Source organism: Carassius carassius, chromosome 1 (assembly GCF_963082965.1).
Source record: "Carassius carassius chromosome 1, fCarCar2.1, whole genome shotgun sequence".
Taxonomy (NCBI): Eukaryota; Metazoa; Chordata; class Actinopteri; order Cypriniformes; family Cyprinidae; genus Carassius; species Carassius carassius.
The window spans coordinates 20,681,379-20,705,799 of NC_081755.1; the positions used below are offsets into that span (position 1 = coordinate 20,681,379).

Consider the following 24,421-nt stretch of genomic DNA (forward strand, 5'->3'; position numbering starts at 1 on the left):
ACATCATGACAGTACAGTCATCGACTCATCGATGTTATTTTAGTTTAACTTTTTAATTTGAGTGATTTCTAAAGTAAATTTGATTTGGAATAATCGTGTTCCTATTGCATTCTGTCTGTTTTGCCACATTTATTAAGTCTGAGAAGTTTAAATAACGAGACTAACTTGCTGTCAGCATTAGAGTTGTCAAAAGTACCGAACGCAATACCAGTCTGTACGGTATTGCAGTCTGTACTTTTGACAACACTAGTCAGCGTTAACCTTTACGCAAAATGCAAATAGAAATACTAGGCTGCTGTTTCTTTAAGACTGAATGCATGGATCCAATAAACTGACACACATCTGGTTTTCACCCAGCTGTTTAACACACAACCAACTGTGTTTATGTGAAAACTCTACATGACTGTCATTTCAACATAATTGTGTGTGTATCTGACCATTCAAGGTTTATTTCCAATCACTACAAAGTCTCTAAATGCATGTTTCAGAGCTTCTATCTCATCACAGTGACCTTCCAACACATGCATTTCAAATATTATCATGCTACATGATGAATGGCATTGTGGCAAACCATGTGTGTGATAAGAGTGCTTTATATTTTTTGCTCTGTAATCTAGTCAATGAAAAGCGCTGTGGGTGTTTCTCCATTAAACAAACAGCAGCTCATTACCAGCGCAAGCATCATCTCCAAGCCTTCAACGGTGCTGCTCTATCACTGCCACTGACATCAGTTTAGCCCTCGATCCTTCACACCTCATAAAATCAGCTGCGCCTCAGGTGCTTGTGTCCAGTCTCAGCTCCAGCTCCCAGTTTTGATGTGAATCTGAGGCAGACGATGAAGGAATCATCTCAGGGAACTGTGAGTTCACGGAGGATGTCAAGATGTCTGAACTGATGCAGTGATCACAGGTGGACAAGATCTTAACATTTTACAATGGCTTTAAAATCAGCCGGAATTGTTTGAATGGCAATAATGCTAATAATATTGGTGGATGATGACGATTAGTATGATGGGTACATAATGATAATAACAATACTGTAATTATCACTAGTATTATTAAAGGATGGAGATAAAATTACATAATTTCATCATCTTTATTATCATTAGTAATTACACGTCATAATAATGAGACAATTCTTCAATTATTATTATTAATAATAATATTATTATTTTCTACTATCATCATCATCATCTAAACACAGTGCTGATAGGCACATAATAATAATAATATGAAGAAAAACAATAATAATAATAATAACAACAATGTTATTATTGCAAGATAAGTTTACATTTATTATTGTTATCTAAACAGTGCTGATGGGCACAAAATAATAATAACAACAATAATAACAGCAATATTATTAATAATAATAATAATGATAATAATAAGACAGAAAAATAAATGTTTATTAGTATTATTAGTATTATTTGAACACAGCACAAAACTATAGGATGAATAAGAGGAAATAATAATAATAAAATATTATTATTATTATTATTAAAATATTTTAACAGCGGATGGGCACAAAATAATATGAAGAACAAAAGGAAATAATAATAATAAACTGATAAGTCATAATCAGTTATCAATAAGCTGAATGTATTTAATGATCTTCTGTTGGTCTTCCACTCTTCGGTGTCATCAGGAAACAGGAGACACGATGATAAATGAAAAACACAGATGAAAGTTATCTGTGATGGTGAAGTCCAGTCATGTTATAAGCATCAGGGATCATCCAGATACTTTCTTCTCATCATGCCCTTGTGCGACAGGCTATATTTGTCTTTGCACTGCCACTAAGGTTCCCCACTTTCATCTGTAACCTTTGTGTTTCTGTCAGGGGGTCGGTGCAGGGTCAAACACCTCTCGCAGTGAAACCCTGAGGAATGATCTGGGCTGCCAGGAGTTGAGTTAACCGCAGCCGAAACTTAAGAGAACGTGAAGGATGTGGGCGAACAGACTGGGACCAGATCCATTAACCACATGCCCAGCAGCAAATCTGTGTGAGACCTCCAAACAGCCTCAAAATTAACTTCTGCAGGAGCTCATTCATAATACAACAAAAGCCAGCTGTCTACCTCCCTGACCTTCAATTTACCACAGGCTCAAGGGCCACAGCCAGTTCAAATAGACCAGGAAAAGAAAATCTGAGATAATGTGTACCCAGCGTAACAACCTGTCCTGTTTCATATTAATGTTTTGTACTCTTTTATTTGCACTCTGATTTGCGTTTCGTGTAGCTCAGTTGGTAGATTATTGCATTATACCTTGATATGTAATCATGCTATCATGGTTTCGATCCCAGGGAACGGACGTGCATGAAAATGTATATGCTCAATAAATCATAATTTAGCATGATTTCTGTGAGGGTTAGGTTTAGGGGTGGGGTTAGGGGTGGTTAGGGCTGGACGATTATGGCCTAAAATCAAAACCTCGATTAATTGAACATTTGACCTCGATTACGATTAATGAACGATTATTTTGTTTCGCTTTTGTTTTTTTGCCCTCATAGTTCACTGACAAGGTTTGTACTGTAAATATGATTGACTATCAGCAGTTATTTTTATCTATGTTCTCAACATTTCTTACTAGGGTTGGGTATCGTTTGAATTTTATCGATTCCGATTCTTATCGATTCATAGTTTCGATTCCAATAAGATAAAAAAAATCAGACAAACATTTAGATGTCAATTTTTTTTTTACAAAGCATTCTGTTGCAGCTGAATAACATGAGCAAAAATCAGCAGCCTACAAAACACTGCAAGAGGAATTTTGCCTGTGATTAAAAAAATACCATAGCAAAAACAACTAGATTAATATAAATTTCAAATATTAAAGTGTTAAAGACAAGTAAACAGTCAGTAATAAGATAGGAACAAACAAATCAATTAGCAATATCATAAATAAATACAACTAAACAAAATTTAATGTACAGAAACTAATTAAAAGTTTAAAAACACTGTTTTCTAGTTTTCTTTTTATAAATAAAATAAAGATTAATCAAGTAAAGTTATTAAATATATTCAGTCAAGATCAGTGAATGATTTTCTTTTGTTCTTTGATTAACATTAATGACAGGCAGTGCGTTTATTAGGCTGTTGTCTCTTTAACCAAAAATACTGTACATGTGTCTTTTCTTTCTCATCTGTTTATGTTCACGTAAAGAGGCTGCGTTTATGATGATATACTGATGTAGTTTTCTGTATCGTAGTTTCGACTCGGAACAACCTTTTCTACAGTTAAAATACACAGAACAGTCTGAGAATGGACACAAACCGGGAACCCGCAGCGTGAAAGCCGACCGCTGCTCTCTGTGCACGCGCTTGTGCTGCTTCATGTGCGCTACACACAAAAATGCTATAATAAGTTTTGAGTTTCTAAGCTACTTTAGTGATAAATCACAGGACAGCGCTGACAACCAGTTTCTGTGTTCCTCTGTGCACGTGATCTTCACATCTACTGTTTATATGAGTGTTTGTGCCACAATGCAGCTGCGCGAACATGGTAGCTCGATATAATAATACACATCTGATCATCTAATCGCTTGAATGTCCAAACCATAGTAGTATGCTTCCAAGCAGTAGTATGCTTTTAATGGGGAAGTGTTAACAGGATTAAAAAAACGAAATAACTGACATGGGAAAATTACGTCGGTTAGAGGTTATGTATTCCGGTTTTGATTATTTTTCGATTAATCGTCCAGCCCTAGGTGTGGTCATTCGAACGAATAAGCCACCTAGTAAAATATGTAGGAAATACTGTGAGATCGGTAAATAAACGTGCATTTTGATTGGTAATGACGTTATACGTCATTTCATGACGACAGACGCAACGCGATACTGTCATTATTTTTACGCCCACTAGGGGGCGCTTAACTTTAAAAGTAAATATAGGTCGTAATAAGGTGCTTGCACAAACGACCTATATGGTCGTTTTTTGTTGGAGGACAGGCTCCAGCGTAATTACAAGAACTAAATTTTTGGAATCCGATTACCTAATACAGATTACATGTGATCGATTACTACCCAGCTCTGGTGTCAATATATTATAAAGAAGAAAACAATATTAATTTGGTATATTAATCTTATTTATGTTAATATTTAGGGGTGTAACGGTATAGCCTACGTATTCATACCAAAAAGTTTCAGTATGGGTCTTTTGGTTTGGTACGCACGTTTACCGAACAAATCATTTGAAATGATTCAGACAGTATGCCGATTTCGTGCATTTTGAGGGGGCGCAACAGATCACTGTAGGAACGCCTCAGTTGGATCATACCTTCATTCTTACTACTAGTTTTAACTCGAAATAAACATAAATGAACATCTCATGTAGTCGCTTAATTAAGGTTTTATTTGCAGAAAGAGTCAAGACGTCAGCTTGTAAACAAAATGTTACATAGCATTTCAGTTACCTCAGGCAAGTCATTAGTGTCCACTAGCGATGTTACGATGAACAGCGAGCTGGTTGAAAATCGATTCAAATATGTGACGATTCAAATGAAACAATTGGGATAGGAGTTTATATGAATGCAGAATGCATGAATGTCTTTAGAAAAGTTTAGATGGCATTTTCTTTTCATCTTGCCTCTGAATGATGCATATTAAAGTAGTGTTCATAAGTGCGCCAGCTCTGCTTTGTTTACAGCGTTAACCAAGGAAACAATATATCATTGCTGTTCATAAGCGCCACCTGCTGTCAGAGAGTGAATTTGTGTCTCATTCAGCTCTCTGCTATCGTTCAAATATGTTGTATGTATAGTTTCACAAAATTAAAGTCAGACCATTCAGTTTTTGTTTCAAATTTTGAAATTATACAGTCCAATTTAAATTAAAAACTGATCATGTTGCATGTATGCAGCATCTTTGTTTGAATATTGATTAAAATGCAGTGGTTGCCTCTAATTTTAAAGGGAAAGAGCACAGACAAAGCCTTAGTTTATTTATATTAAGAGATTTATTTTATTTGAGTAACTTATTTTATGTTTTTATTTTATTTTTGTTTTAAAAATCCATCCAGTTTTGTTATATTTCAATTTCAGAAAGAAACGTGCAGCAATAGCCTAATAAAAAGGAAACCTTTTAATTTCCTGTATAATTGAGAAAATCAAACTGTGTATCAAATCGAATCGTGAGTTTGAAATGAAGTCAGAAATGAAAACTAGAGAATAGCATTTCGCAAGGTAATATTAATAATAATATTAATATTTTTTCTTTCTCTTTTTCATAAATTTGACAGACTTTAGAGAAAAAGAAAAAAACAACAACAAGGCAATCTAACCCATTCTGTCCATTCTTTTTCATTTGACCTGAGCAGTGCATTACATGCGCCCTACACAAGTGAACACCACTGATCCCTGCTGTCCAAATATCACCACAGTGAATACAAAAAAAGCATCAGGTTTTGTCAGGTCTCGGTCCTATTTGAACCACCACTGACAGCCCGCAGTAATAAAATAAGATCAGAGGATTCACTTCAGATGTTTCCAGCTCAATCTATGAGCTGCTAAAACAATTTGGAATAAATTTACCGTGAACTGAAGCTGTGATGTGTTACAAAAGAAATAAGACGTTTCACTGAAAAGAACCTGAACACAAAGGCTTGATTATGAACAGAGCTTTAAAAAAAATTCATGCAGGGGATATGAAAGCAACGTTTAAACGATAAAAGCTTAAACCGGAGACGGATGATCCCAAAGATGTCAGGTTTTATGGCTAAAGGAGGTTTCTATAATATCTTTCTATCTTAAGAAATGTTTCATGATTCCAAATAAATACCCAAATGAGATCCACAAATATATGTGGAGCTTTCAGAGAAAATAATAAATGTGATTGGCTGGAGCAAGAACATGCTGCGGTCTGTTATATAATTAGCTTGAGTATATGGCAACTGAAGTCCATGAATTTGTGGATTTGTGTGAACATCTCAACACTAGAAATGCTTCAAAATCCACAAATGCATGCAGTGATTCACATACAGTATGCACGGGAAACATTTCATTCAAATTAATGCCAAAAACAATATTTTTGTTGATAAATGGCATAGGCCATTTTATTTATTTGTGAATTTTGTAAACCTCCTAACATATAGGGTAGTCTTAGTATTTGAAAATTTGTTTGATTTTTGTGAATCTCTTTGCATTTGTGGACCATACTCTTTTACGAAACAATTTTAGACAGGCAACAGTGTGCAAAATTTATTCATCTGCAACCGATCATCAAATTAGTGTTAAAAAAACTCCGCGATGGAACATGCAGTACTAGCTATACAGAATTTATATGAATACAGTATTATCGAGTAAAGAATGGAAATGAGCCATATAGAAACACTGAGACACCATGATCTAGCATGTGCAGAAAGCCACCCAAGCAACTGCATAGCAACAAAATGGGACTCACAACAGCCTTGCATCATGGCAGAGGGGTTTTCAGTTTTTTTCTAAAGGGGCGGTCACACTAGACTTTGAACGTGCAAAAAAATTTTCGGATTCCGCTGCGAATATGGGCGGGAGCAGGTTATAATGGTCTCTCCTCAGTTATCACAAAATGGATTAATATGAGCTTGTATTGTGTCTTTTGCGATGGCGTCGAAAACATCTTTTATATTGTACTCTGTGTCTCTCTCTTTACATAAATATAATTAACATCTGCGTTGCTATTTTTTCTTTTTTTTTACTCAAAACCTTTTATGCGTTTTGGCCCTTCATTTACATGACAATGATGTTTTGGGGCCTGAAAATGCTAACTTTTCAAATTTTCTACTTTTTTAAATTTTTTTTATATAATATCATAATCGTTTCCATGTACTGTAAACTACAAAAACGTGTATTTGTAAAAACGGTGATGCCATATGCATATGTCGGCATCTACTAGGGCTGGATAATTAATTGAAATTAAATTGCGAAGGCAATAAATGTGATTTAGCAGAAGCTGCGATTGTCATGTGTGTCTTTCAGTGAAGCACAGTTCTGTGATCCGCAGTAAATCTCCATCCAAAGCCAGAGGGCGCTCTCAAGGTGAAAATACAAATATGCCCCGAAGAAGAAATCCAGGAAATGCTCAATCACTGCAGCTGAATAAACGGAAAATTTAACTGCTTTCATTGATTCAGTAAGACTAATAAACAGACGTCTACAGCAATATATGGTTTATCGGAGTTCTTATTATTATAATTTTCATAATAATAAAGTATATCTATAATGAAATGCTAATCGACATGGGCTTTATCACTGCTTAGAATACAATGAAATACTGTGTGCCTTAATAATTCTGTTTAAGAATACACATCTCACAGAAGGATTTATTTCAAACACTCGAATGATGTTATAAAGGGAGTTTGGAGTAAAGACATGTTATTAAATGTGTTATTTTCACGTACTTTCAGATGGAGCAGAATTTACTACACAGAGCTGTAGTTCACTGAGAAGATACACAAACAGCTGTCACAGCTTTCATAATCTTACAATTATATCGTCTGTGATTACGAATGCGATTTTGCATAGCTTGTCAGAGAACTACAGCTCTGTGTAGAAAATGCTGCTCCACCTGAAAGCAGGTGAAGGAGGTTTACTACTAAATCACAGAACTGGCTTTACTGACAAACTGTGCAATACAATCGCGATTAATTGCATTCGATAAATCATACAGTCCTCCCATCTACTGGTCTGGGATGCATAATACAGCATTTCAGTCATTTTCGAGGATCCAACTGAGTGGGGATCTAAACATGAAGCTTTTCAAAAATGCAAAGGAAAAACATTTCCATTTTAAGTATATCATTGTTGTGGAAACATACCCTAATGTGGGCTCTCCAGGACTCTCCAGGGTACTACAGTACATGCACACTCTTCAGAACAGCACTTTCATTATCTTGACAAAGATGAGGGATGAAAAGTGTATATATATGGAATGAAAGATAAAGTTTGTGACTTTGTAATGCATTTTAGCTTGCTTTTTTTACTCAAGAGCAGGATCTATCCAAGTCCATCACTTCATCCAAAATCTCACACTTCAAAATCTTCAGTGACTAGTGAAAGTCATTACAATCCAATTTTAAGAGAACCTTGAGTTGCAACAGAAAAATGTCCAATTAAAGCAAAGCAAGCATCTTTCCTTGCACTTGTGTAGCCCCTGCTTCACGCCTTGATTTCTCACCTAATAAAGATGTTACTGTATTTATTTCATAGTTGAGATAGAATAATTGCTGTTGAATAAAACTGGCAGTCAAGGAAAGGAAAGGAAAGTATCATTCTTTAATTGAGATCTCTTGGATATCATAAAGTTTTCTCCCAAACAGCAATGAGACCAAAAGGAAAGAAAATGGACATGTACGCTTAAAGTCTCCTTTTTAATCAAATTCTTTGTCAGGAAACTGCTCAATCAGTTTGCAAAACACACTGAACGATTCATATCCAAAATGGACTGATGATCTGAGCTGTTCTCACTTGATTTGTTGAATTGTTTAAAACAGACTCAAAATGTCCCAAGAACCAAGAGAACCGCTGAGTCTGTGCATGACCGATGAATGAATGCTAAGTTACATATGGCAAACTTTATTACTGATTATAGTAAAGAAAAATCCTATTTAAAACGGTGCCGCAAAAATAAAGATCTGTTCAAACTCACTGCATGTTAACGACCATGCATCTTCCGGGCTGCTGTAGCAGTTTTAAAATGATAAAACTAACATGTCTGCACAGCATTTTTTAAACTGTGTTTCACCACACATTTACACATTTCGTTTTCTTTGTATTTAAAACCTACACGGTATATTTTGCTATTCACTTGTTTGCATACTTGACTTATCAGTAACTTTGATATCTCACTACATTCACTTTAATTTTTGTTTTTTGATAATGTATGTTTTGGTAATAAAACAAAATGAAATCAAAATAAAATACCTAAAGGTTCAGAAAAAAATATCTTAATATAAATGCAAATATATAAAAATATAAAAAATATAAAATGTATAAATATAAAATAAATATAAATGCATAAATATAAAATGTATATTAAAACTATAGGAATAAATAGAAATGTGTTCAGTACATTAACAATCAAGAATAAAGTTCCTTTCAGTAAAAATAAGAAAACATAAAAATAAAAACAACCTGAAGATTCACAACTTGTTTTCTAAGGTATCTGTAGCAAAAATAAAAAACCAAATACCAAATAAAATAATCATGTCATGGGACGAGATGATATCTAAAACTTACTCAAGCTCAGGAGAGGAGCTTTCATTTTATCACCTCACTCATTTTTTTTCTTTTTTTCTGGCATCCCTCCACAACTGATTATCTGTAATGAATTGAGTCCGGCAGGCGACTTGGAGGTCTTTATCACTCAAGGCCGATAAATGTTTAAATGAATGTTCGTTCAGTGCATGCATACAAAGAGGGTAACTCTCTACAAATACAACATTCAGCAAAAGCAAGACTCGCACTTGTTTCCAAGAACCAAGAATATGTCCTTGATGGCAGTCAACATGTCATCTGAAGACATCTGGGAAGCCATGATCTGTAATCGCGCTATCAGCTCAGCAACCTCTCATGAGACCTTTAATTGATCAAACAGATTTTAACTAACAGTCTCAGCCGTTGCTAGGTAAATCAATCAACCATAACGTCTGCAGATGGCTGTTCCCTCCTATTAAAACACACGCCCATGTCCACAAACATATCACAGATGTGCTAATTGTTTTATAATGATAATCAAGCCATCAGAATGTCATGCTAATTTGGGGTCTAGCTTACTCTATTTTCAGTATGCAAACGGATGGATACCTAGATTTGTGAAACACGGATATTAACAAAGATGCTTGCTTGAACACAAAATACATCTGTGGTGTCAGTCAGCAGATGGGCTGCAGAAGCACAAAGCCACATGACGGGAAGACAGCAGCCACTCTGATGCTGTACTGATAGATCTGATCTCAGATCCATACCATCCAAATACAGTCACATTCAGGCAGTCGATTCGAGATGCAGATTCATGCGCATATGCACAGACTATATTCGTACCTAGTTAGTGGGAACAGAAATTGTCTGGATATTAGTTCTCAGTGTTTAGATCACATTAAAAGCTATCTGTATATACACACAAGAGACTTGTCTCTTATATATATATATTCCTTAAAAAAAAATCATGTTTTCCTTCATACATCCCTTTGAAATGGGTGCTTATAGCTTGTTTTTTAATTGCCAATAAGTGAATTTGGTCAACTTTTTATGTGTACACGTGTAACATCTGAACATCAAATCTGATTTTATGGTTTTTATGGATTGAACATCCAGGCTGATGTTAAATATTTGTTTTCATTATACTGTTAGGATCAGGATCCAGCTACTGTGGATCCAAACAACCCCAATGTAATGCAATCAAAACGCTGCTACGTTAGAGAATAAAAGATTATATCGGTCTTCCGTTTCAGTAAAAACACTGGTTTGATAGAGAGGCACTTATAAAACAGCCTCCGTTGCCATCCGATGACTGCAATGAAAAGTTGATCAAAATAATCATCACTATCTTGTTTTCCCATTTTAGAAAAATATCTTAAAACCGCACTAAATGAACAACAACAACAACTCAAAGTAGTAACAGAGACGGAAAGTTCTACAGCTCCACCAAGTGGATTTAACTACAGATCTTTCTCTGAGAAAAGAGGGAAAGTTGCACACAACGAAACTGAAATAAACTGAACAAAAATGTAATTTGGGTCACATTAACTAGCCTACAATAAAAGTCAATGGAGTAAATAGTACGCCACTCTACAAATTAGTTACTGGATATGAACCGTTTTCATATATTTTCACAATCACTAAATATAAACTTACCTCTTCCACTGTTAGTGGCATGCATATCCGGTACTCCTTCAACAACATTGTCCTCTCCTTGTGATTCCCACGCGCTAGATCGAGTGCCAGAGATCATTTAAATCAATTCAGCCATCTGGAGATGAATGCAATCACGAGTTGTCATAGATAAAGATGGGAAATATAACAGTGCACTTCTGTGGGAACGCGCTTGCTCGGCGATGTGTGTTCCGCGCGCAGCTTGTGATGTTGTAATGAAGTCACTCTTGGAATCCGCCGAGGCTCGTGCGCTTTTACGCACAGGGAAACGCGCCAGAAACCCAGCGGAGAAGACGACTGTCGCGGCGTCTCGGTGTTTGTGGGGGGTTAAACTTTAGAAAGAAGCGGGTCTCTGCTCTCGTCTTCTTTGTCACGTAGCCCTGCGTGCCGTGCACCTGTCCCGTCCCGCTCCGCGTAGATGATGATGATGATGATACAGCGATGGTTTGCGCAAATCTCAGAGCGAACTCGGTGCAGCTTGAGTTAGCGTCATTGTTTTCCTCGTCTAGTGAAATGAGAGATGCTGTCGTTTCGTCCGCTGCGCTAACGCGGGATGGTAAGTTTGCGAGGAGAAAGACACGCTGTGGCGGTGTGCTGCAACGCATCCCAGTGTTTTCATCGGATAATACCGCCTTCAGGCGACAGGCGGCGCTGCTCACTGCAACATCACACACCAACCGCAGCAAGAGACACAGCGAAAAAGAGTTGTTTGTTTGTTTGTTTTGTGAGTTTGCAAGTGGTTAAGAAAATCAAAACCGGGTCTCTTATATGCTCTGTAACATAAGACACTACAAAATGTAACATACTGTGACAAATATTAAATAAATCAATATTCAGTAAATATATATATATATATATATATATATATATATATATATATATATATATATAAGTATGAAATTAGAAATATCAAACATCTTAAAATAAATGATTATCAGGCTATTATCGTTGTTGTTGTTGTTGTTGTTATATGTGACAGAATGGAATAGATTTATGCAATTATTTTGACTTCAATTCAGCAAAGATTTGTTAAATTGATAATTCATCAAGGAATCCTGAAAAAAGTACAGTTTTCAAAAAATAAAAAATAAATAAAATTAAAAAATAAGTAACAAAACTGTTTTGAGTAACAGAAGTTTTCTGAGCTGCAACTCCGCATATTAGAATGATTTCTGAGGGATCTCTATCCATCCATTTATCAATAAAAATAATAGAACACTTTTAGTTATAATAATATGTCACAATATTACTTTTAGATTACTATTAAACGTTGTGAGCATCTACTCCCAGACAAAAGTTTTTGGACAGTACAATTTTTTTAAAGAATTCTCTGCATTTATTTTGATCAAAAATTGATATTAAGGCATTGATATTAATATTGTGAAATATTTCTCCTGTTTAAAAGAACTACTTCCTATTGGAATATACAGTATTTTAAAATGTAATTTATTTCTGTGATATCAATGCTGAATTTTTAGCATCATTACCCCAGTCTTCAGTGGCACATGACTCTTAAGAAATCATTCAAATATGCTGATTTGCTGTTCAGGAAACATTTATTATTATTATCAATATTTAAAACGGTTGAGTAAATTGTTAGTATTCTTTGATGAATAGAAAGATCCAAAGATCAGTATTTATCTGAAATAAAAAGCTTTTGCAACATTATACACTATACCATTCACAAGCTTGGAGTCAGTATATTCAAATCATTATATATATATTTTTAAATTATGAATTTATAGAAATGAATACTTTTATTTAGCAAGGATGCATTAAATTGGTCAAAAGGGATGATATAGACGTTTATGTTTCAGATAATGTTTCATTTATCTTTTTCAGCTAAATGCTGTTCTTCTGAATTTGCTGTTCATCAAAGAAACCTAAAAAAAAACTACTCTGCTATTTTCAACATAATAATAATAATAATAAATATTTTTTGTAATGATGCTAAAATTCGGCTTTGAAATCACATAAATAAATTACATTTTAAAATATATTCAAATAGAAAGCAGTTCAAATAGTAAAAATATTTCACAATATTACTGCTTTTGCTGTTGTTTGAAGCAAATAAACGCAGGCTTGGTGAGCAGAAGATAATTATAAAACAAATAAATAAATAAACAAATAAAAAACATAAAAATTCTCGCTGTCCAAAATCTTTTGACTGGTAGTGTAAGAGAAAATAATTTTAAAAAATAATTTAAAAATCCTGCAAACTTTTGACCAGTGGTTAGAGTGAAGTTGAAGTTCTATACAAATCCATTAGAATTTTGCATAAAGTATCTGAGGTACATCCAATATTACTGAGCAGAAGAAAAACACACACACACACACACACACACACCGTCAATATAATAAAAAGTATGTATTTTTTTACAATATAAAAGCCAATTATTAATTAATTACAATCTTTATTTATTAAATAGCCAACCATTACTAATTACACAACTCCGTATGAACTGCTCTTCTACATGCCTTTATATTTTAGGAAGGGACTGGCAGAGAGGAATAAAATCTAAAAGCCCCCTGCTCTGAAGTGTGAGGGTCCTCGCTGGCAGGAAGCAGTGCGCAGAAAAATCGGGCCCATAATGCATTGCGACAGGCTGACAAGTGGATCCAAGATGGCGTAGAAAGTAAAGCTAGGTAAGTGCAGACTTCCTCTAACACCTTACTGCGGTGCACCGTCCGCCCTCCTCACCTCCGCCAGCCGTCTGTCCCGACATCCAGATGCGGCTGTCAGCTCGCGTGTCCCGTGCGTCAGAACGCGAAAAATCGCGGCGCGCGTGTGCACGATTATTGTGATGATGACAAGGCCCGAGCGCAGCTGCGCTACACTGACTAGCAGCTAAAGATGCTCGCGTCTAACTGCGATCCTCGCGTCACATCTTGTGCCGTTCACCACACACACGGGCAGATGCGCGAGTGCAGGGTGTATCTGAGTGAGAATCAGTGCGGATTGTTTTGGTAATGTTGCAGGATCGTGTGAATCTGTGTGTCCGGGGGCGGCTGGAGCCCAAGGCCAAGAGAGCAGCGATCATCGCAGTCCACACACATATTATAACCTTTCCCTCTCGTGATTAATCGTGATTATCAACCCCTATGCTCGCCCCGTGCTAATATATCGCATGTAACCGCGCACTATGGCTGGTTTGGAGTGTATTTGCGTTTATTTGGCCACACACACGCAGTTGTTGTTGTTCTCCTGGATGGACCGGACACAGTGGCTGTGTTTCAAACCCTAGCGGGCTGCCTTCCCAGACATCACGGCTGAGCGCCGTAAGCGCTTTTTTCGAACGTTCTAATGGAACGCTGGAAGCGAGCGTCTCGAAGGCGTCTGGTGTTGTCTGGGTAGGCAGCTCACTAGCTTTTGAAGCGCGGCCACACACTCGCACTCAGACGGGACATCTATTATTAACTGACCCGGTATCCAAATATAGAGTGTTTATATATTTTACTGAGGCTCAGTTGCCTTGTTTGGCGCGCTGGAGGTTAATTAGATGTTGGTTTGAGAAGACTGTGTTATTGTGTGATATCGGACAGTCCCATTCTCTGTGTGTGGAAGTGAGAGACACTCTGCACTCTCTGTGTGTGTGTTATACATGGAAACCAGACGTTATGCAAATATCAACAATAGTACAGTTATGTACGTCATCTTATATGTTTGTCATGTGAGACTACATCAATATTGTTTTCGACTGTCTATAACCAAACTTTATTAACAACTTGCAGGATCCAATGGATTTGATAGATGGTTACAATTCATTTCACATTATATGAGTTATTGCGATCATTAACTTATAAGCATAAAGTAAATAAATTTGTATACATTTGTTTTATATATCATATTTTTCTGATAGCTGATAAAGTTTCCAGTTAATTTTTTTCTTGCAGCCCCAGACTACATTACATGTAATAATGTAAAATAAATATTAAGATAAAAGCAGCATTGTATTTAAAATTATGTAAAGTTAAAGCATATTTTTTGGTGGGCACAATAGTAGTTACCTCTTAAAAAATAAATAAATATATAATATATATATAATATATAATTTTCCAGGTTATATATAACGCTTTATATTAAAACCATCCTAGAGGTTTGTATAATTTTTGCCCATATTTTTGGGAAAAGGTATAATAAGCATTATAATTATTATGAATTATAAGAATTGTAGTATAAATGGATTCACCAAGATTCAACTACAGTTATTCTTACTGTGGTAAATCTGGTAATGTAGTGGGTTTTGGTGATCATAGTCCAAAAGAAAGAAAGAAAAACAACAGGCAAATTTTGTTTGTATAGATGCCATTTCTCCACATATGGTTTTACATTAATAAAAATAACTGTATTTATTGTATTTTGTTGGGGACTCTAGTTTCCATAGTACATTTGCAAAGCGATGGCATTTCTGGTTATTTTATGGTACATTACAGTTTAGAAAATAATTTTGATTTATATTTAAAGTTAAGCCCGTGAACGAACAAGCTGTTGCTGGTGTCTGGTCATATTATGATCAATATAATATAAAATATAAATATAATATTTAGCTTTACGATTAGTGGGTTGGGTTTTGTTTTAGTTGCATGCAATACAATATTTGAATCATCCACTCAACAACAAAAAAAACAATGTGGAAAAAGCGTTCACAGCAGCCTCCACTAACTCAGCCCAGATGGGCGTTACAGCTGTGACCTAATTATTACAGAAAAGGAAAAATGAGTCCACACTACAACAGTATTCGCACAAACCAGTTCAACCAGTGGGAAGATGTGTATTTGAATGCCCTTTTATGTGTTCAGCACATTTCTCAGTGAGTTTTAGCTAATTCTTCAGATAAACAAACTTTTGAATGTGCCTTCTGCTGCTTTTATAGTTGTTTCTGCCTTGAATAATAATCATATTGAGTTGTTTAACCCTTTGTGTCTCCCAGAAACTCTGTCCCAGAGTCATGGAGGACAGGAGGCCACAGAAGTCATGTGACGAGGCCATTGGATCATTAGTGAGGCAGGAGTATGAGGCGGCAGTGGCTCACAGCACAGAGGCCCTGTTGGCCATGGGGCCCCGGACCCTGGCCCCCAGCACGGCCTTCCTCCGAAAGCGCGCCCTGCTCTACCGCATAGCAGCACGACTCCAGCTGGTGAGGCTGCATGTTTCCTTAACTCTATTACTGAAGTGTTTAGGCAATTCATGGCCAAAGGTTTTGAGAATTACATAAATATTGGAAAAGTTGCTGCTTAAGTTTTTATAATAGCAATTTGCATATACTCCAGAATGTTATGAAGAGTGATCAGATGAATTGCATAGTCCTTCTTTGCCATGAAAATGAACTTAATCCCAAAAAAACCTTTCCACTGCATTTCATTGCTGTCATTAAAGGACCTGCTGAGATCATTTCAGTAATCGTCTTGTTAACTCAGGTGAGAATGTTGACGAGCACAAGGCTGGAGATCATTATGTCAGGCTGATTGGGTTAGAATGGCAGACTTGACATGTTAAAAGGATGGTGATGCTTGAAATCATTGTTTTTCCATTGTTAACCATGGTGACCTGCAAAGAAACGCGTGCAGCCATCATTGCGTTGCATAAAAATGGCTTCACAGGCAAGGATATTGTGGCTACTAAGATTGCACCTAAATCAACAATTTATAGGATCATCAAGAACTTCAAGGAAATAGGTTCAATTCTTGTAAAGAAGGCTTCAGGGTGTCCAAGAAAGTCCAGCAAGCGCCAGGATCGTCTCCTAAAGAGGATTCAGCTGCGGGATCGGAGTGCCACCAGTGCAGAGCTTGCTCAGGAATGGCAGCAGGCAGGTGTGAGCGCATCTGCACGCACAGTGAGGCCAAGACTTTTGGAAGATGGCCTGGTGTCAAGAAGGGCAGCAAAGAAGCCACTTCTCTCCAAAAAAAATATCAGGGACAGATTGATCTTCTGCAGAAAGTATAGTGAATGGACTGCTGAGGACTGGGGCAAAGTCATATTCTCCGATGAAGCCCCTTTCGGATTGTTTGGGGCATCTGGAAAAAGGCTTGTCCGGAGAAGAAAAGGTGAGAGCTACCATCAGTCCTGTGTCATGCCAACAGTAAAGCATCCTGACACCATTCATGTGTGGGGTTGCTTCTCATCCAAGAGAGTGGGCTCACTCACAATTCTGCCCAAAAACACAGCTATGAATAAAGAATGGTACCAAAACACCCTCCAACAGCAACTTCTTCCAACAGTCCAACAACAGTTTGGTGAGGAACAATGCATTTTCCAGCACGATGGAGCACCGTGCCATAAGGCAAAAGTGATAACTAAGTGGCTCGGGGACCAGAATGTTGAAATTTTGGGTCCATGGCCTGGAAACTCCCCAGATCTTAATCCCATTGAGAACTTGTGGTCAATCCTCAAGAGGCGGGTGGACAAACAAAAACCCACAAATTCTGACAAACTCCAAGAAGTGATTATGAAAGAATGGGTTGCTATCAGTCAGGATTTGGCCCAGAAGTTGATTGAGAGCATGCCCAGTCGAATTGCAGAGGTCCTGAAAAAGAAGGGCCAACACTGCAAATACTGACTCTTTGCATAAATGTCATGTAATTGTGGATAAAAGCCTTTGAAACATATGAAGTGCTTGTAATTATATTTCAGTACATCACAGAAACAACTGAAACAAAGATCTAAAAGCAGTTTAGCAGCAAACATTTTGAAAACTAATATTTATGTAATTCTCAAAACTTTTGGCCACGACTGTGTGTGTGTGTGTTTATGGTTTTATATATATATATATATACCTTTTAATTTTTGGGGTGTTTATGAAGACGTAAAGTGGCAAAGCAGCACTGAAGATCAGACATTCACTTCAGAATTTTAAATACTGTTTTGTCACTGTTGCTTAACCAAAAATAAAACAATAATCCCATTTGTATGGGGATGTATATGCATTTATTTTTATAATTTCTTAGTTATTTATGCACCCATTTATAGCATATATTTTTAATTGGAGAGTGGATAAGTAACACATGACCTTTTGCTTTTTTGATTCAACAGAAGGACTACGATCAGGCTGATGAAGACTGCAAGCATGGTAAGATAACAACTACAACAACAACAATAAAACTATCATTATCAGCAGGATTTACCATTGACCATATTCTTTGGTCTCTTTTAGTATTTTTATTATTTAAAAAAAATATATACTGTTAAGTTCTTTTAGGTTGAATCTGTGTAAATGTTTTTTTAAAGGTATAGTTAACTAGGGCTGGCCGATTATGGCCTAAAATCGGTTAGAGGTTCTGAATTTCGGTTTCGATTAATTTTCAATTAATCATCCAGCCCTATAGTTAACCCAAAGCGAAATATTTTGTCATTATTTGGTCACCCTCCACTTGGTCCAAACCTGTATGAGTTTCTTTGTTCTGTTGAGCGCAAAATATATTTTGTTGACAGCAGCCATTTACTTCCATAATATTACAAAACTAATAATATGGAAGTCAATGGCTGCCAGCAACTATTTGGTTACCAACATAAGAAATAAATTCTACAGGTTTGGCGAGTGAGTAGATGGTAACAAAATTTTGAACTGTCCCTTAAAAAAAAAAAAAAAAATATATATATATATATATATATATATATATATATATATATATTAGTTCATGTAATGTTTAATTTATTTTAAAAATTTGCTTTTCTCTCAAAAAAATATTTTTTAATATAGTAGAAATGTGATAATCTATTTAAAAAGTTGAAAACAAGATGAAACGTAAAATAGTATGTCATATCAAAATTGCGATACCTGTGAAATTGATAAAAGGCTCTCAAGTAGAACGATGGCTCTCATCAGACAGCTCTCAAGATTATGGGATGTCTGGTTTTTGTGTTGATCACTGGGGTGTGTTGGTGTGTTTGTTCACAGTGTTTGCTGAGGAGCTAGGGAAGGAAGAGGGCAGTTTCAGGGCAGGTCTTCAGAGTATGCTGCTGGATGGAAGCTTACAAGAAGTGTGCAGCGTTCTCTCTAAAGCTCTCTATGGAGAACCACTGGTAAACCAACTCACAGTTCCTCTCCAAATGAAGTAGCTTCATGTATTGTGTTTCAAATTGACATCATGATATATATCTTCTAAGACTTACAGTTTTACAATTGAGCAAGATTTACAACTGGACTATACACTTCAATTTGCTTTAAATCTTTTTTTTTTAATCTTTAAAATTCCTCTCAACTTATTATGCTTATGAAGCTTTACAATTTTGTTTGAAATTCTACATTTGTGCTGTAAATTTTGCATTTGCACTGTAAACGATAGTATGACCCTTGACTATTTTGTTCTAACGTTTACAGTTGTGCTATAAACTACAGTTTTGGTTTAAAATATCAAATTTTGCCCTCAAGTTTAAGTTCTTTGTAAAGCTTTACAGTTTCACTCTAAATTGTGAAGTTGTGTCATAAGCTTTACAGTTGCACTGTAAACTTCCACTTTTCCCCAAACCTTAAAAGACTTTTAGGATTTACAGTTTTACAGTTGAACAAGCTGGTCAACCAACAAGCTGGGTTATAAACTTCAGTTTTGCTTCAAAACTTCCCATTTTTTCCTTTGTGCTTTGAAAGCTTTATGGTTTTGGGCTAAATTTGATATTTTCACTGAAAACTTTGCATTTGCACTATAAAAAATTGTTTTGTTCACAACTGTATAGTTTTACAGCTTTTTACTGTTCTGTTCTAATTTAAACTATAATTTATTTCAAAATGATGAATTGCTTTTAAATTAAGTTGCTTTGTAAAGCTTTAAAGTTTCACTCTAAATTTTAAAGTTGTGGCATAAACTACATTTGTAGTTAACTTAAGTTTTTCTCTAAACCTTAAGTGTTCTGAAAGCTTTACAATTGTGCACAAAAAAACAAAAAAGCTTTACAATTGTTTGCTGTAAACATTGCATTTGCACTTTAAGCTACAATTTTGTCCTCAACTGTATAGTTTTGCTCTAAGTTCTCTTTAAGCTTTACAGTTTTGCTCTAAATTCTTCAGTTGTGCTGTAAAATTTACAATTGCTCCTTAAACTTCATTTTGCTCTAAACTTTACAATTGTGCTTTCAAATTTAGGAGCTCTATAAGTTTTAAAATTTTGCCCAACATTTTGCATTTATGCTGTAAACTTTACACTTTACACTGTACACTTTTTAACTTGAATTTGCCCAAATTCACTGAAGCATTTTGGTTGCCACAGAATGGAATCATGACTAAAGACATGACCAGACTGAAGAGGCTTCTTTCAGAAATAGAGGTCAGTTTAACTATTATTGTCATCTTATGTTTCCCATGCTTAAAGTCTTTACACCCAGTCAGCGTCACTTGTTTCAATTTCTCTGTGAAAACGGTAACGCTTGCCTTCAAATGACTTTCAAGAACTAGTACCTCTCACCACAGCTTTTGTGAATGACTGAGAGACATGTTAGAGAATAGTGTGTGTTTTTGAGTACGAGTCACGAGGTTGGTCTCAATTGCAGGCTGTGAGAAGTAAAATGCCGTCAGAGTTGGGTGAAGAGAACGAGGACGGTGAGTCCCTCTTCAGTTTCACAATACATCCAGGATCCGTTTTCGCCTCTGATAATCTAGCTCTTATATGAGCTTGGGTGTTTGCACTGACATGCTATCTATCTTTCTTTTTTTTTTTTGCGATGCTCTTCGGACAGATGTTCAGGAAGGCTGGCAGTTTCGTGCTCCTCCTCGAGGGGTCACTAGTAGTGAGGAGTATACGTTGTGTAAAAGGTACACTAGTCCTGACAGCAAATATCAATTATTGTAGTGGTGCTGATGTCAAAAATAATCTTACTTTTATTGATTTGTAAGTCATTGTTCTGTTTCTAGATATTTACTAGCAAATTAATCTAGAAACGTATGTTGCTTGGTTAAAATAGATTTCCTTAGTAGATTTTCTGCATAGTTTACCTGTGCATTGTGACTGTAATGTGCTGTTTTGTTGATTTGCGGTCAGGTTTTTAGAGCAGGGTCTGTGTCGGTATGGAGCTCAGTGCACCTCGGCTCACTCTCAAGAGGAGCTGACAGAATGGCAACGGCGCTACGCCTCCCGACTCATCCGCCTCAAACAGCAGCAGGAGGGCAAGCACTTCACCGAGAACTACATGGAGGCGCTCATCGAGAAATGGATCAACTCCCTCACCCCAGAGAGAGTGGTACAGTCCTCTTGACAGAAAATCATTTAACGGTTCACTTGAGAGATGTTTTGTTTCTATCCAAGTTGCAACCAGTTTACTTAAGGGAAAATTAAGTAGTGATGCACTGAAATATTTTTTTTAACTCTCTTCATATTGATGAACCAAGATCTTTTATTCTGTTATTTTCAGTTGATGCATGAACCTCTTATTTGTGGTGACCTACCATTCGTTAATCTTAATAAGCTTAGTGTTTTGTTACTTTTGGTATAAAACACCGTAAATTTGACCAAAATATGTGCTTTTGAAATTCTTCGTGGCGTGACTGATCACTGTAGCCGCCTCAGTTCAACCCGTCATCTGGTTCTCTTTAATAATAATTATAGAACAAAATAAACATGAATAAACATCAAGGAAAATTGTGAAATTGTTGTAATCGCTCAATCAGTATTTCAACTGCAGAAAGACGTCAAACTTGTTAGTTAGCTGAAAAAAAAATAACGTGAGTATAATTGGGCGAAATACATGCCCTCTGTTACTTATTCATTATTCTGTAATAATTTTTTATTACAGCCACAGTTGAAATTTTTATTTTTCAACAATGTATTGAAGTAGAAACGCAGGTAATAGTCAAAATGTTTAAATAAAACTGCCTTGCATGTAATTCAAATGTTTATATACAAGGGTAAATTTATTTTTAAGTAAATTTCACTAATAAATCAACTTTGTTTTCAGTTTTGGGCTAAATTAAAACTTTGGTTTATTTTGGAGCATTTCTACTTTGAAGTCTACTATTGCTGAAGAACTAGTTATACTACAGGCTGATAGCGGGATCTTATGTAATTTACAGTATACTTCTTGGCAACCATTCACAAAGCATATATTTTTACATGCTGTGGCCCTGTATAGTGAAGACAGTCAGAAGCGGTTATCTGTGAGCTGTTACAGATGTTTCTGCTCGTCTATTGATTTAATGGTTTCGTGTCATGCAGATGAATGACTGTTTGGATGGAGTTACAGTGGAGCACAGCTCAGATCTCTCAATTACCGTCAACACCAAGAAATCGGCTCACTCCTGGACATTCACACTCTTCTGCAAGGTTTGGGCAGTCTAAGCCTCTCTTTTCACAAGCTACAGAGTGGCAGAGAGTCATTTGTTTGAAGAAAACATAGTGTTTAAATCAGATCATGTATTCAAAGTCAGTGCAAACTTTGAGTCAGTCTCCAGGAATGAATCTCAAACTGGGATTTGTTTTGTCACAAACAGCCGGTCCGTACGCTACAGCGCATAGCTTTGCTTTACGACGCCAACCGGCCACATTTCTCCATCACGGCGGTCTCGGCTGGTGACGCATCTACCCAGGTGCCCCAGGAGGTGTGTGAGGGCGGCTGTCAGGAGTGGAGCGCCGCCAGCCTGGTACAGAACGGCATGGACCACTGCGTTTACACTGTGGTGGTCTCCTTCAGCACAGAGATCTTCGGAACCTTCCGGCAGACCGTGGTGTTTGATTTTGGCTCTGAGCCCGTGCTCATGCAGCGAGTGATGGTGGACGCCGCTTCCATTGAAGGTAGGACAATAGGAAAATGCTTAAGTTACTTGTTAAAGAAATGAAAGTTATTTCGCTCAGACCTCATGTGGTTTCAAAATGCAGGACTTTGATTCTTCTGTGGAAAACAAAAGAACATTTTATTGAGTTCATACTGTGACTTATTTTATTTTTTATTTTTTTCTATTCAATGAAAGTCAGTAGCTATTTTAAAGCACCAAAAAAGCACTGTCAAAAATGCTGGATTTCCTTTTGCAACAAAGGACCTATAAATGTGCAGTGTGTGTGTATATACACACTGTATATTGTAGTATGTATATGGCAAAATTAATATTGCTGATTTTGTATCACCTTTATTAAGCAAGGAAACGTTAAATTAAAGTGATACTTTCAGACTGTTAAAGAAACATTAATCAAATAAATGCTGTTGCTTTGAACTTTCTTTTAATTAAAGAATTTAAAAAACTGCATCAGTTTCCTCAAAAATATTAATTATAATAAGCACTAGCAGCACACCTGTTTTCAGCATTGATAATGATGTTTATTGAGCAGCAAATCAGCACATCTGAATGATTTCTGAAGGATCACGTGACCCTGAAGACTAGAGTAATGATGCTGAAAATTCAGATTTGCACCTGCATTTCAAAATGCAGTTATGTATTATTTCAAAATATTACTGTTTTTACTGTAACTTTTTAATGCATGATGCATGTTTTATTAGATTGTGCTGGTTTAACTCTGTGAAATAATTTTTTTTTATTCCATTAATGCTTTTAAAGAGACTTAACAAAATTAAGCCAGCAATGCAAAACAATGGCAAGTTGAAAATCTTCACCTTGATGACATACTATTTCTTTCATCTAAATTATGATAAAAGACTTCTGAAGCCATGGGATAGCTTTATGTGAGGAAAGTAAAGCAAGTTATTTTCTTAGTGTACTTTCTGCTCATTATTACTTTTTATGAAATCCATGTCTAGAGGTCCTAACTGCATACATATCAGTATATTGTCGAATGTAACCCTAGACTAGCATTTCATCATTATCCACTACCCATAATCCCACAGATCTGGAGCACTTGATGCAAGCGCGACAGCAGCTCCTGATGACAGCTAAGCGCTGGGACTCGTCATGTAAAACAATCGTGGAGTTTGTCCCTAATGAAAACATGGATCTAGAGCGCAGTCTACTGACCCGCTATCAGATTCCCCTATCTGCCGACCAGCTCTTCACCCAGTCTGTGCTGGACAAAACCCTCACCAGAGACAATTACCAGCCCCGCCTGCATGACCTGCTCTACATCGAGGAGATCGCTCAGTACAAAGAAGTCAGCAAGTGAGTAGTCTCAGAGGATCACGGTCAAGTCTGGTCCATCTCTGACCGATATGTGAAAAGTCATAGTTCGTTTACAATGTGAAGGGGTTGGTAATTATTGATAGTTATAAAAGCTATATAGTTGATAAAAGCACAGTAATAGACTAGCATGTGACCGTGTTAACTAATAATAGCATAGAGGTCTTTGTGGAAGGTTTTACATGAATACAAAAGCGTCCAGAAGTACTACTAATTGTTTTACATAACTTAGAAGTCATTGGTGAATGTTCAGTTTTGCTGAAGAAGGATAACCTGTTTACATATTGCTTACACATTTGAAGGATCTAATTCAATAGACCTCATAAACATTGTCACATCACGTAGTTCTTCCTTCGATGTGCTCATATTTGCAGCCTGGTCATGTGATAATGCAATTTAGTTTCCTGAAGATGTGATAAAGGTTGTGCACCCTCACCTGGAAATTGTAGACTGAAGCTTTTAGTTTCACTGACTTAAGTAAATATGCATTAAGTTTAATATTGGTCTATAGTCAAGCCATTATT

At 36.3% G+C, this 24,421-nt stretch overlaps 2 protein-coding genes across 2 annotated transcripts in view; one reads left to right on the forward strand and one right to left on the reverse strand.

The window, feature by feature from the left end:
- The window catches only part of pitpnc1a (phosphatidylinositol transfer protein cytoplasmic 1a), a 92,999-nt gene extending 81,523 nt beyond the window's left edge, over positions 1 to 11,476 (reverse strand). The window contains exon 1 of the mRNA XM_059550766.1: positions 10,834 to 11,476. Within this exon, the coding sequence (XP_059406749.1) occupies positions 10,834 to 10,881 (48 nt within the window). The 5' untranslated portion in view covers positions 10,882 to 11,476. The remainder of the gene's footprint in view (positions 1 to 10,833) is intronic.
- A 1,887-nt stretch (positions 11,477 to 13,363) lies between these two features.
- helz (helicase with zinc finger) overlaps positions 13,364 to 24,421 on the forward strand; it is a 53,980-nt gene continuing 42,922 nt past the window's right edge. The window contains exons 1-11 of the mRNA XM_059550778.1: positions 13,364 to 13,497; positions 15,783 to 15,989; positions 17,882 to 17,918; positions 18,747 to 18,871; positions 20,053 to 20,109; positions 20,333 to 20,381; positions 20,519 to 20,594; positions 20,821 to 21,019; positions 21,991 to 22,098; positions 22,266 to 22,566; positions 23,612 to 23,879. Of these exons, the coding sequence (XP_059406761.1) occupies positions 15,801 to 15,989; positions 17,882 to 17,918; positions 18,747 to 18,871; positions 20,053 to 20,109; positions 20,333 to 20,381; positions 20,519 to 20,594; positions 20,821 to 21,019; positions 21,991 to 22,098; positions 22,266 to 22,566; positions 23,612 to 23,879 (1,409 nt within the window). The 5' untranslated portion in view covers positions 13,364 to 13,497; positions 15,783 to 15,800. The remainder of the gene's footprint in view (positions 13,498 to 15,782; positions 15,990 to 17,881; positions 17,919 to 18,746; positions 18,872 to 20,052; positions 20,110 to 20,332; positions 20,382 to 20,518; positions 20,595 to 20,820; positions 21,020 to 21,990; positions 22,099 to 22,265; positions 22,567 to 23,611; positions 23,880 to 24,421) is intronic.